Raw genomic sequence first — 13086 nt, forward strand, 5'->3', positions numbered from 1 at the left:
CCATTTGAACATGCACATAATTATATGATTATGTATGCACATAATTGATTCAATTTGATTTTCCAAATCAGATAATTCGCATGCATGTACTAAATTAGGTAATTGATTCGACTTAAATGTTTGCAAACATGTAATTATAATATTAGTTGCATATCAATTGAAGTTAAAATTCATAATTGCGCAATGAATTCTATAATCCAGATATTATGTATATAATTTTGAAATATTTTAATAGTTTGATTCAAATATATAAGTAATTCAGTGGTTATATGTACACAATTAATTTATTTTGATTACAAATATAAGTAATTATGCAATTATAAATATATGCAATTTGTTAGATTCATTCATGCAAACCAATCAATAAGCATATGTGCAGGTACATAATTACTTAATTGATTTACTAAGATATGTCCATAACTACATAAACACACCCCAATTATATAAATACATAACTGTAGTATTGACTACAACTATCATTCAAAATTAGATTATATTATTAATTTCAGAATCAACACTAATGTTTGAAAGCATGCATATACATAATTAATTCAGTTTGAAGAATTATATGAATGCGTGCATGTGCATGCACTCATTACGAAATTACTTACCATTTTTCAATAGATCAAATGACAAGAATAGATAATGTTTGAATATAATTATAAGTTTCACCAAGTATTTAACAATTACATTCACAAGCTTTAAAATTAAATGAATAAATCAGCTAACCCATATCTAAATGAGCATGCCTAATTTTGCCCAGCTGTATCTTATTCCTGGAGGAACATGATAATCAAAACTAAGGACGAATTACTAATCTCTGAATCATTGTAATTTAAGCATTTGCAACACAAACAAATGGTTGTAATATCACAAGAAAGGGATGTATACACTCGGCAAATAATAATAATAATAATAATAATTACAAAATACAGTGGCCAAGTAGTAGTACAACCCACAGAAAGGCAACAACCGGGAGGTTGTAAAAAGAACAAAGAAATCCGGCTTTACAAACTCTACTGAAAGCCCCCCTGCCTCGAAGCAAAATCTGGCCAGAAAATATGTCATTGAACAAATCAATTACGCACTTGCACCCAGCAAACCACAACTGGTACAATGATCAAACTCATCTTTGATTTTGTGAGACTTGAATGGCCCTCCGTTGAGGATCAGTCAGATTCTGCAATTTAAAAAGAAAAGCAGTTTCTGATTATGGTTGAATAAGCTGTGAAGATTAGAGCAAAACCAAGTTCATTCTTCATCAGAGCATTCAAAAGCTAGGGAGAGAAAATGGACCTGGCAAAGATGATCAAACAGCTGCCTGTCGCTTTGAGAAAATTTTGCAAAGAAATCCACAAGATAGTTTGCTAGATTAATCTGTCAGATGCAACAAAAGAAAGCCAAGATTTATGAAAGGTTTGATAACTTGTTGATTTAATATAAAAGTAAAGGTCTTAAAAAGCACCTCATTAAGGGGATCTGCTGCAAATAGCATGTCATCTTCATACCCGTCCTCTTGATTCTTACAAGTTTCACAAAGTCAGAAAAACAATCAGTAATGCCATACAGAGAGAGAGAGAGAGAGTAGGAAACAATTCTTGTTTTGACCAAACCTCACTAAACACTTTAACCATTGCATCAAGATGTTCATATGAGGGCCTCCCAAATGACGTAGCACTGGCTGAATATGGAAAATCTTGATCTGTTTCCACATCCCCATCCTGAACATCTTCCCAATCACTGTCCTGCTCAAAAAAACATGAAATCCAAGAACTCATAACCTGAATAAATAGAATAGGAAACTTAAGGGTCATCACTACCTCATCACCCCCAACCAGAACTTGCTCTTGAATCTCAATCACCGCATCCGCCAATAAAGCCAATATCTATGATATTCAAGGAATGAAGAAGGATAATGAGACTGCTCAGAATTTACACTCTTTAACAGTGTCATCTTAATAATCATTCCTTCCAGAAAACGAAAATGAAAAAGGGGAGGGAAGAGGAAAAAAACGGCGTGGCATTCACCCAGGAAAGGAAATTTCTGCAGCAGCTGGCAGCTAGCAATTTGTAGTAACTAACACAATATTCAAATAGAGCATAAACATTGCATCAAGCAAGCAAGAGCCATGTTATTAATAAATAAAAATGATTAGGTCAGTAAACAAGGAGCATTCAGGTGATAGATTTGGAACACGCATATCCAATAATTAAACTTCAACTGACTGGATATAAGCCACATATACCTTTGCAGGAAGCGACATCAGTGTCCATTGATCTGGAGCAAGTTTAGCTTTTGAGCGAGTGGCTATCCCTTTCATGAACTGAAGATGAAACAGAATAAAATGTTGAAAAATAGCTCTCACACACAAAATGCACTAAAAAGCATCTCCAAACCTGAATTAGGTGACCCTGGACGCTGATTTTAGCCAATTCAACATGCCTGGTAGAAAGCAATAGTGCCAAAGCAGTAGTTGTTACTTTAATTTGATAGGCCCCCTGGATCTCCCCTACACAATAATTTTGGGGGAAAACATTCTTTTCACTATTACTACAGCAAATCCATTGGATAATAAAACACCATTTATTGTGAAGATTGTACGAATCAAAGCAACAGAGATACAACTGTCATTAACTCTCCTGCAACACTATTGACTGGTGCTAAGATTCATTACAAAAAAAAACCTTAGCATATGGATGCTTGATGCTCAGGCACATGCATGCAAATGTTTGGAGACAAAAGTTCCATGCGTTAAGAGAAAGTAAAAGCTAGAAACAAACACTAACGCCACTACCAATTGGTAGAAAAAAATTGCTAGTCAAAGACTTTCTAAGATCCATGCCCAACAACATTTAAAAAAAATAAAATCAGATTATTGGAGCAAATTGGATAACAATAAAATGTACTGGTCATCATTTTTATCTACCCAACAATTTGACAAGCTGCTCATTTTGCATACACAATAATTAAAAAATAAAAACAATTTAAAAATAATACTGTAGTTTGGACAAAGAAGGGAAAGGAGGCTAATCACAAGGAGATAAAATACTTCTGACCCCAATTCTACTTGATACGTATTGATAAAAAGTGAACATTTTAGTTGAAAGATATGTTTGAAACACCTTAAATCCCTTAAAGAAACTTATCAACTTTAAGAAGAAATATAAAATATTTATACCCATTCGGTCATATTCAGGAAAAAAAAACCAAAAAACCAAAAAAGAACAGTGAAACAAACACCTCAAATGTCTTGACAGAGTATATATATATATATATAAAAGTAAATTTTCTACTCATATTTAGAAAAAATAAAAAGAAGGGCATGAAAAGAAACTAAAATCATATCCTGGTTTCTAATCCAACTATACTGAATCATGATAAATAGTATTTCATCACAACTCTTTTGAAATTCCAATTTGGTATGATTTATAATGCAGAGGATCTAGAGAAATAACTCAGAAACTTGAAACAAACAAAACCGCAGTAGAAAATTTACAATGTATGATGATATATATATATATATACACACACACGAATCTTCAATAATACAGCACAACCAAGCTAAATAGAAAAGAATTAAAGAAATTATAGATTAGGCTAAAAATTCATAATTTATGGTAGTGTGATTTGGGTGTTATAAGATAGCCTTTAGAGAAGTGACACATTATTTGAAATGGAATTTGGCTCCAAAATAAATATGTGGTATTCAGATTATTGGAAATAACAGCTGTGTCTTATAATTGACGAGAAGTGTGATAGAGCAATGAGAATCATGTTCAATGCCTCCAAAAGATTAAATATCTAGCAAATCAATCATCCAATCACCTGAGACCATTCATATTTTCTATGTCTTTAGTAAGACTCACTCTTAAAATCCAAAACTACAGAAGTGGCATGCTACACAGTACACACAATGAGCATTTAACATTTGCATTTCCATATTTCATTCTAACAGTCCCTCATGGTATAAAAACCAAATCAGACTGTTCAAGTAAATAAAATTTTATAATGCAAAAAAAAGTGCATCACACTAACATTAGCATGCACATCTGCGCTCAAGTCCTTAATCTCTTGCACTTAAATTCCTTGGGCCCCTTTTTACTGAGTATGCTAACTAAACATGTGAAAATGCTCTAATATGTGCTCATGGGGCACAATCCTGCCACTTCATATAATTTTCGTCCTTAAGTAGCTTGCTCGCAAACAACTCGTAAGGGTTCTCACCTTGCTGTTTAGTCCATTCTGACATCACATAAACAAAGGAATTATTGTGGCCTTGAGCTGGGATGGTGACCAACAGTTCAATAAATTTTTCTACATTTGGAGCACTCAAATGAACCTGCATAAAAAAGAAGAAAAATCTAAAAATGGAAGACACAGAATGCATGCATGAATCTTGACCATAATGGCTAATAAGAACAGACACTGAGTAAAGGAATATGAAAAGATTAGGCTACTTAACAAGCAAGTGCTATTGCCCGCCAAGACAATTGGGAAGAAGGGGGAGGCTGATTCATGTCTAGGCTCTAGATCTGCATTTCTATTGTGATAATAGTTTGAAAGGCATCGAACAATATAGCATCGCCTGAAAGCACCCATGAGTATATTGCAATCCTAAACCTTCTAAAGATTCAATCACAGCAGCCTAAGATTATCAACTAATATCTGAGAAACATCAACAATAAGTACTGAGCCACCATCCCAAGTTTCCAGCCACTCAAGGTAAATAGTCAATCCTTTTCTTCATTCAATTCAATTTACGGCTATGCATTCCGATAAATTAAATTCTATTTATTATTTTTCTACTGTTATAATCTTCCATATTTTCAATACCCAATAATATCATGCCCTTGTTGCACATTTTATTAATAAAATGTCAATCAATTTATAACATCAAATAAAACAAGCTTACTATTTGAGACTAATATTTAGCAGAAAAAAAATATTAAGATGCATTAAAAACAAATCAAAAAGCTGAATCAAGATACCAGTCTAGCAAAAATAAGCAACAACGAGCTTCTCAGGCCTTCTATTTGACAAGACTGCATACGCCTAACAAGAGCAGCAACCAGGTCTCGGATATGCTGTGCCATTTGTGACGGAAGATGCAAAATAAGTTGCAAAATGTAGCTCCCAACAAAAAGCGAACCAGAGCTCTCCAAATCAGGATCTAGAAGCCTACACATAATTTCCCAACTAAGTCTCCAGAATCCAGGAGGAAGATGTACCTATGAAAACATTTATTTTTTAATGGTAGCTAAGCTACAAGTAGTTCAAATTACAAGAAGAACAAGTCACAGGGATGACTTTAAGTTAGTATATGAAATCTGATAACCAACCAATCTTTCATCATGCAAGATTATACATATAAGAGAAAACAAAGCACAGCTGGAACATGAAAGGAAAGATTAGACAGAAAAAGATAACGACTCAGCATTGGGAAGGGTGGGGCAGGCTCAGGCCAGCCTGGACCTGCTCGAGAAACTCGTGATTAAAAAATATTTTAAATTATAAAATATATGTATATATAAATAATATAAATATATTACAAAATTGAAATATAAATACATAGACCAGGCTCCCATCGGATAACTCTACCAACCCCCCCCCCCCCCCGGGACCCATGCCCACGGCCAATGGCCTAATGATGACTGCATTTATCAAAAAAAAGCAGGTGCATGTAAAAATGAGACATAAAAAGTTCACCCCCTGGACAGCATATCACCATTAACCAAAAGAGTGAAATCTGGTTATTTCCACTCATTCCATTCTTAAAAGAACAATCACATTGGAGAATAAAATAAAAGGCTATCAATATGTTCTTCAGTGAGACTAACATTTCCTTTAAGTTCATTTAATACAAGTTATACATCATCATAAATGAAACTTTCTTGTACATTACATATTTCTAATGAATATGAGAATAATGATTGTTCAATAAACAAGTTCCATATAAATATTTCATTCAAATCCAATATTCAATTTATGTTCATGGAACCATCAACCATCCACACAACTAAGTGGCTGCAACAACCAAAAACCTTGCATGTCAATTATTTATCTATTTTAAAAGGACAGCGCATCATTTTTGCATTTGAGTATTCAGTAACATCTATCATGCCTGTCCATGCACATGCTACTCACTGATGATTTTCTTTATTAAGTCTTAAAATTATGTTTTTTATGCATCATCCAATGCTCATACAACAACAGTAAGTAGCAGCACCTGCATAAAGTCAGACCCAAATCAAGCATGAGTTTCCATCAAGGAGGAAAAACAGAGAACTGAACCACCATGCTACAATAATCTATAGTTAATAATTCAATTTACACTTCAGATGTTCCAAAGTTGAAGGCAGTCACAGGTACAGTGGTAAGATGCATCTAGAGAGAGTTGTTTTGCTTGCCCCTTAAAGCTTTCCAGTGCTCCTCATGATGCATTTAGGTATTTTAATGTTAAAGGACCTTCTTAACATTAAAATACGTACACAATGAGAAAGTAGCTAGCCAGGTCACGATGCCTTCAGTAAGTCATTAATATTGAACTTCTGGAAAATTACAGACCAGACAAAAACCCTTCAGATGAAGCCTTATCCGTCCAAATTTAATTAACCCACAAACAGGAGATTTATGTTAGGGAAACCACTCACGTATATGAATTCAATTGCCCAATTTGCTGATCTTGTGCCTGTACCTTTTCTATTTTTTCATGCTTTTTGGGGGATATTTTGAGTGCATCTTGAAATGATGCTATATCTTGTTACTAACATAATTATTAATGATGCAAGTTGCACTAAGGTGCAATCAGTATCGAGGGCCAAGGAATAAGTGTACATTCATTAAAAATATGCATAAAATACTCATCTAATAAATAGTTAGTTTGCACAGAGCCACAGATTATCACCAAGATCGGCATTGAAGATACATAGGAAGTCAAAGTATGATCTTAAGGGCACAACAATCAATTTAGTCAAAGCATGACAATTCGAATGACCACATTGGTTTAGAATTTAATTAGTTTTCATGGCTTCACATAAATCTTTAAGTTGATTTGGGTCAATTTCATGGTTTTCAAAGTATTTAGGGAAGTTTTCTATCAAGTTGGTTAAGTTACGGGGTTGACCAAATCCAAAATTTGTCCATGGCTGATGATCCTGTATATTAGACCAAAATTCAACCAAGACCATATGAAGCATTTGTAAAAATTCTTATAGCATTTTGATTTCTAATCATTTTAGGCTAAATTAAGTTTTTTAAAGGCAAACTCTCCGAAAATTTTTAATTTGTACTCAAAAAGAGTTGACTTTTTTTTATTTGGGATTTGTTTGCATGAAAGCAAAAAATAGAAACGACACACGTTTGAATGCTGTTACATGTAAATAATTGTTGATTGCACCAAAAAGAGGAAATAAACCACTGATGCCGCTGAAAGAGGACATGCAACGGGCAGTCAGACATCCTTTTTTTGTGCCTGTCCCAAAGCACAAACCTAGGCACCTAGGCCCCTAGGTCTTCACCTAGTGCAAGCCGCATCAGCTGAGGCTACAACCATCAGTCCACAACAACAGATCTTCGCACTAAAAAATTAGATTTCTCAAGACTTATGAGCACACTAACAATTAAAATTTCAACACAAATCATAAAACTGCTAAGGATGATACCAATGCCAAAACCATGAGCTCACTACAGTCAGCCTTTCTTGGCACAATAAAACTAGTTTTTCAAGATTTATATGGCTGAAGAAATAGCAAGAACAAGCAGCTACCTTGATGCTGCATCAAGCAAACATCTCATTGTAAATCCAGAATCACCATCCCAAGCAAGGAGTTCTTGTTTTCCACAAGAGACAAAGGCGGCCAAACATTCTGTTGCATTCTGAAAATTGTGCGGCAAAACAGAAAAGTCATTACTACAGAATGCATACAGGAGAAAAAATATAAAATAAAATAGCTAAGAAATACAATTGATTTCAGCAAAAGAAAAACCTGCATTTCACTATGATCATCACTTTGAAGGATGATTTGGATAACAGGATTAAAACAAACGTCATATATTGCTTTTACGACATCAGTAGGAGCATTCTGTCCAGGGTTATCACAAACCATAATCAGCAAAATATGTGTATAGGTTGTCAGCAAACTAAAAGGAAAATAAATATAATTATCAAGTGAATTATACTTGCCTTCAACAGCATCGTCAGCAAGTCCAATGATCCAGCTACTAATCCATCTGGCTGATGTTTGGGCTGAAAATTTCCACCAGGATGTATCAGAAATAGATAAATATTCAAAAGACAAGTTGCCACAAAAATCAATATTTCAATATAATTCTTGCAATCCATACCTTACTTAGGATTGGTCCAATATACGGTAAAATACGAGAAACTAGTGGATGAATACAACCAGGTGAATTTTTTATCGCCTGAAAAAAGATTTTTGGGGGGGGGGGGGAGAGGAGAAAGAGAGAGTTGATGAGAATGAAACTCAGAACACCATCAGTTGATCACTATAAAAAATCACAATAGTAACAGTTTAATGATTAAATTCTTAACTAATATTGGAATTGTTTCTCTCAGCAATACAATGGCACACTTGAAACCCTGGTTGTTTTCTAATAAGATTACAAAACCTAATTTCAAAACAATTTGTTTGGAGCTTAAGTTCTGCATTCAACCAACATAGAGGGGAAGTTTCACACTCAGACCCTCTGTCAATCCCATTTCAACCATGCCGGTAAAAAATTCAAAAACCAGCCATAGCGCTGCTCATTGGCTACTAAACTTGATATACATTGTTGGCCCACAACCTTAACACTCCCCCACAAAACTAGCCGTGCATTAGAGAAAAAATGATTTACTTTCTTGTCCCCTTTCTTGGCTAATACAACAAAGAATGTAAGAAACTAACCCAAGCTTGAGCTGATAATCATGAGGATGGTGCTATCAATGGCACAAGATGTACAACAACATGGATGCTATCTCCTTCAAAGTGCTCTGACATCCAGTGTTCATGAGGCTAGTTTTATCTGACAGAACTGAATCCTTTTTTTTTTCTTTTTAAAAATGCTTCCTTCAGCAAAACACTTTTGACAGCAAATACTGAACAACACCTTTTCTTTTATTCTTTCTTGCCATTGGAAGACTTTGTCTCCTGATTTTCAGGACTAACAATCTATCTCTCAAAGCATCATTCTAAAGCCCCCTGAATGTCTAAAGCAAGGAGATTATGGATTCTACTCTTGCTGCCCACATTTACCATATGGTTGTTAAAAATTATCTTATTCCTTGAAATGGGTGTTATTTAACATTTTTTTATATCACTCCACATGCAATCAGGCTCCACATGTGGGAGTCTTAAGGCCTAACATACATTGTTGGCCTACTACCTAACAGCTTAAGTTTTTAGACAAAGTGGTGATATGGCAATAAAATCACTTTCAAGCAAGGTCTTAAATTTCGATTTCAACTCAAATTACGAAGCTCCAAAAGTATGAAAATTTCGACGGAAATTTCGATTTCGATGTCAATTTCGATTTCAATTTGAAAAAATAATGGAAATCACTATAAAACATGGAATTTATTTATGAAACTTTAGAAATGATTAATAGACATAAGAATGTAAGTTTTAGGACTAATATATTACAAGTAAACACATCTATGCTGTGTATAAGGTGGAGAAGTTGTAATATAATATGTGCTTCAAACATATTTGTAAGATAATGTACATTAAACATATTTAGTGAATTAGTTAATACAAATGAAATGCATAAATCATTTAAAAATTATTTATTATACAAATAATGATAATTTAGAAATGAATGGTTAAATAAAATGTTGTTGTAAGTTTATTTTTTCATTTAATTTCAAAAGCACTTGTAATAATCATTTGTTTCAATAAAAATAAATAAAATAAATTAAAATATAAATTTGATTTCACTCATAAATCCCTCATTTGAATTTTGAGGAAATTTCATTGCATAGTTCAAATTTCGACAAGTTTCGCTAAAATTTCGAGATTTTGATAAATTTCGGATGATTTGTTGAGATTTTGACAGAAATTATGCACGAAGGAAATTGACTGCTGTCGGATTTCTAGGGAAAAAATTAGGAAATTTTTTTTTTAAAATCTGAAATTACTATTTCAGTTTTTAGTAGTTTCAATTTCCTGTTTTCTAGCCTAGAGATCTGCTGATTTGATTTGCTGATTTTGTGGTGATTTGATTTGCTGATTTTGTGGCCTTCCTAATTTGGTGGCCTTCCTCTACTATTTATCTTGTGATCGTGTCTCTTGAAATTCAATAAGAATGGTTATTCTTCTTCTAAAAAATCCTTCATGGTATCAGACCCTCGTGCTCTTTTCTTCTGATGATGTCATATAAGTCGGCAATGACAGGTGCCCAAAGAAATACTACCGGCTCTTTGATACTTCCAAAACCATTCCACCCAATCCTCCCAAGTCTGTATTTACTGATTATTATTCCCAGAATTCAGCCCTTTATCTCACGGTTACAAAATTCAATCGGCATAACATTGCAAAAAACTGCGGCATACAAAGGAAACGTGTTGGAAGCTTCTTGGTAAACCAGGAAATAGGAAGTCAAAATCCAAACGTGACAGTCACGCCTACCAAAGCCACTGCTGAAGAGACTCAAGAGCCTTCTACCAACTCGATGCAGTCCCTTTTAACAAGGAGCAATTTCATCACCTGTAAAAATTGTTTCAATCTCCAAAACTGTTCTTAACTCCGTCTTGTTCTTCGGTACAGAAGGGTAACTCTCGTGCTATTGCGTTTTTAGGTGTTATTCCTAATTTTGTTCATTCTTGGATAATTGATTCTGGCACAACTGATCATATGACTGGTTGCTCCAAATTTTTCTCATCCTATAGTCTGTGTGCAAGCAATAAAAAGGCCAAAATTGCCAATGGTTCACTCTCGGTAATTGCCGAGATAAGAACTATCAAACTCACTTTGTTGTTAACTCTCCATGATGTGCTCAACGTTCCAAATTTGTCTTGCAATTTGTTGTCCATCAGTAAAATTACCTCTGATTATCAATGTCAAGCTAATTTCTACTCTTCATATTGTGAGTTTCAGGAATTGGCCACGAGGAGGATGATTGGCAGTGTTAAGGAAAAAGATGGACTCTATTATTTTGACGATGGACCTAACTTGAGTAGACAATGTCAAAGTACATGCTTAAATTCTGTTTTTGTTTTCAAAGATAATGATATCATGTTATGGCATTATAGGTTAGGCCATCCTAGTTTTCAATATTTAAAATACTTGGTTCCCAATTTATTTCGAAATAAAAGTCCATCTTCTTTTCAATGTGAAGTTTGTCAGTTTGCTAAACATTATCGTGCATCCTTTCCCACCCAACCCTACAAACCAAATACACCATTTACTGTGATTCATAGTGATATTTGGGGCCTATGTAGAACATCTACATATTTTGGCAAAGAACGATTTGTGACCTTTATTGATGATCGCACGAGATTAAGTTGGGTTTATTTGATAAAGGAAAAATCAAAAATGGAAACAATTTTCAAAAAATTTTACACCATGGTACAAACACAATTTCAAAAATATATTCAAATATTGCGAAGTGATAATGGTCGAGAATATTTCAAAAACATTTTGGGCCAATTTTTTTCTTGAAAAAGGAATTGTTCATCAAATCTCTTGTGTCGACACTCCGCAACAAAATGGTTTGGTTGAAAGAAAAAACAAACACTTATTGGAAGTAGCTCGGGCATTGTTTTTTACCAATCAAGTACCTAAATATCTTTGGGGTGAAGCCATTCTTACTGCTACATATCTCATAAATAGAACGCCTAATAAGGTTTTAAGCTTTGAAACACCTTTTGATATTTTTCATAAGTTTTATCCAACAAATCGGCTATCTTCTTCTTTACCACTAAAGATATTTGGTTGTACCGCTTTTGCTCATATTCATAGTCATAATCGAGGAAAACTTGAACCCCGAGCCACAAAATGTGTGTTTGTTGGTTATGTTCCGACTCAAAAGGGGTATAAATGTTTTGAACCCATTTCCAAAAAAATGTTTGTTACCATAAATATTACATTCTTTGAATTACATCCCTATTTTACACCTAATCTTTAGGGGGGGGGGGGGGGACCAAAACAAAGATTCAGCTGTGTTTCATGGTTTTTTCCAAACAGAAGACAAGCAAAATGATCCTTCTCCAACTTTGATTAGTCAACTTGAAAACCCAAGTTTTATTATACTAGGAGAAAGTGAGTCGAGTTTTTAAGATACTAAAAAGGCAAGTCTTCCTACAGTACCATCTCATGGTATTCATGATCATATAATGACTAACAAAGGAGAAACAAAAAAACACACATCGTTGGTACCACTAGACATTGTTTACTCGCGACAGAGGACAACTCAAAAGAAAAGGTCTTCCAATCCTTTACAATGTCTAGAATCCGTAAACCCTCTAGGTGATGTCCTCATCGAGCCTTTACCTCATGTTCAGTCCATTTCATCTTCGAGTTCTAAGTCCCCTCTAGTTTTTGAACTCGAGTCTGGTTCCAATCCTGAGTTTGATGATTCTGAACTTCCCATTGCTGTCCGGAAGGGTGTGAGGTCTTGCACCAAACATCCATTGTCCAATTATGTGTCATATAAAAATATCTCACCTTTTTTTTGTGCTTTTACCTCACAACAATCCTAATACTGTGCAGGATGCTCTAAAAGTTCCTAAGTGGAAGGAGGCTGTCTTTGAGGAGATGAAAGCTCTTGAAAAAAATGGCATGTGGGAGTTAGTTGATCTACCAAGAGGAAAGACAACTATAGGGTGCAAATGGGTGTTCACAGTCAAATATAAATATGATGGTTTTCTAGAACGGTATAAAGCTCGATTGGTTGCCAAGGGATTCACTCAGACCTATGGCATTGATTACTTTGAGACATTCGCTCCAGTCGCAAAGCTAAACTCTGTAAGAGTTTTTTTGTCACTTGCAGCTAATCGTGACTAGCCTATGCAACAGTTGGACGTAAAAAATGCATTTCTTAATGGAGACCTATAGGAAGAAGTGTACATGGATCCACCTCCAGGATTT

At 34.4% G+C, this 13086-nt stretch overlaps 1 protein-coding gene across 1 annotated transcript in view; it reads right to left on the reverse strand.

Annotated features, from left to right (window-relative positions):
• Positions 1 to 803: 803 nt before the first annotated feature.
• Positions 804 to 13086, reverse strand: part of LOC131154215 (uncharacterized) — a 92054-nt gene continuing 79771 nt past the window's right edge. Inside the window, exons 21-33 of the mRNA XM_058106835.1 lie at positions 8345 to 8422; positions 8184 to 8246; positions 7987 to 8082; positions 7767 to 7876; positions 4990 to 5179; positions 4226 to 4340; positions 2398 to 2510; positions 2247 to 2324; positions 1821 to 1886; positions 1614 to 1745; positions 1466 to 1522; positions 1297 to 1377; positions 804 to 1180 (exon numbers count right to left, since the gene is read on the reverse strand). Coding sequence (XP_057962818.1) covers positions 1127 to 1180; positions 1297 to 1377; positions 1466 to 1522; positions 1614 to 1745; positions 1821 to 1886; positions 2247 to 2324; positions 2398 to 2510; positions 4226 to 4340; positions 4990 to 5179; positions 7767 to 7876; positions 7987 to 8082; positions 8184 to 8246; positions 8345 to 8422 — 1233 coding nt within the window. The 3' untranslated portion in view covers positions 804 to 1126. The remainder of the gene's footprint in view (positions 1181 to 1296; positions 1378 to 1465; positions 1523 to 1613; positions 1746 to 1820; positions 1887 to 2246; positions 2325 to 2397; positions 2511 to 4225; positions 4341 to 4989; positions 5180 to 7766; positions 7877 to 7986; positions 8083 to 8183; positions 8247 to 8344; positions 8423 to 13086) is intronic.

The sequence above is a fragment of the Malania oleifera genome, chromosome 4 (assembly GCF_029873635.1).
Source record: "Malania oleifera isolate guangnan ecotype guangnan chromosome 4, ASM2987363v1, whole genome shotgun sequence".
Lineage (NCBI taxonomy): Eukaryota > Viridiplantae > Streptophyta > Magnoliopsida > Santalales > Ximeniaceae > Malania > Malania oleifera.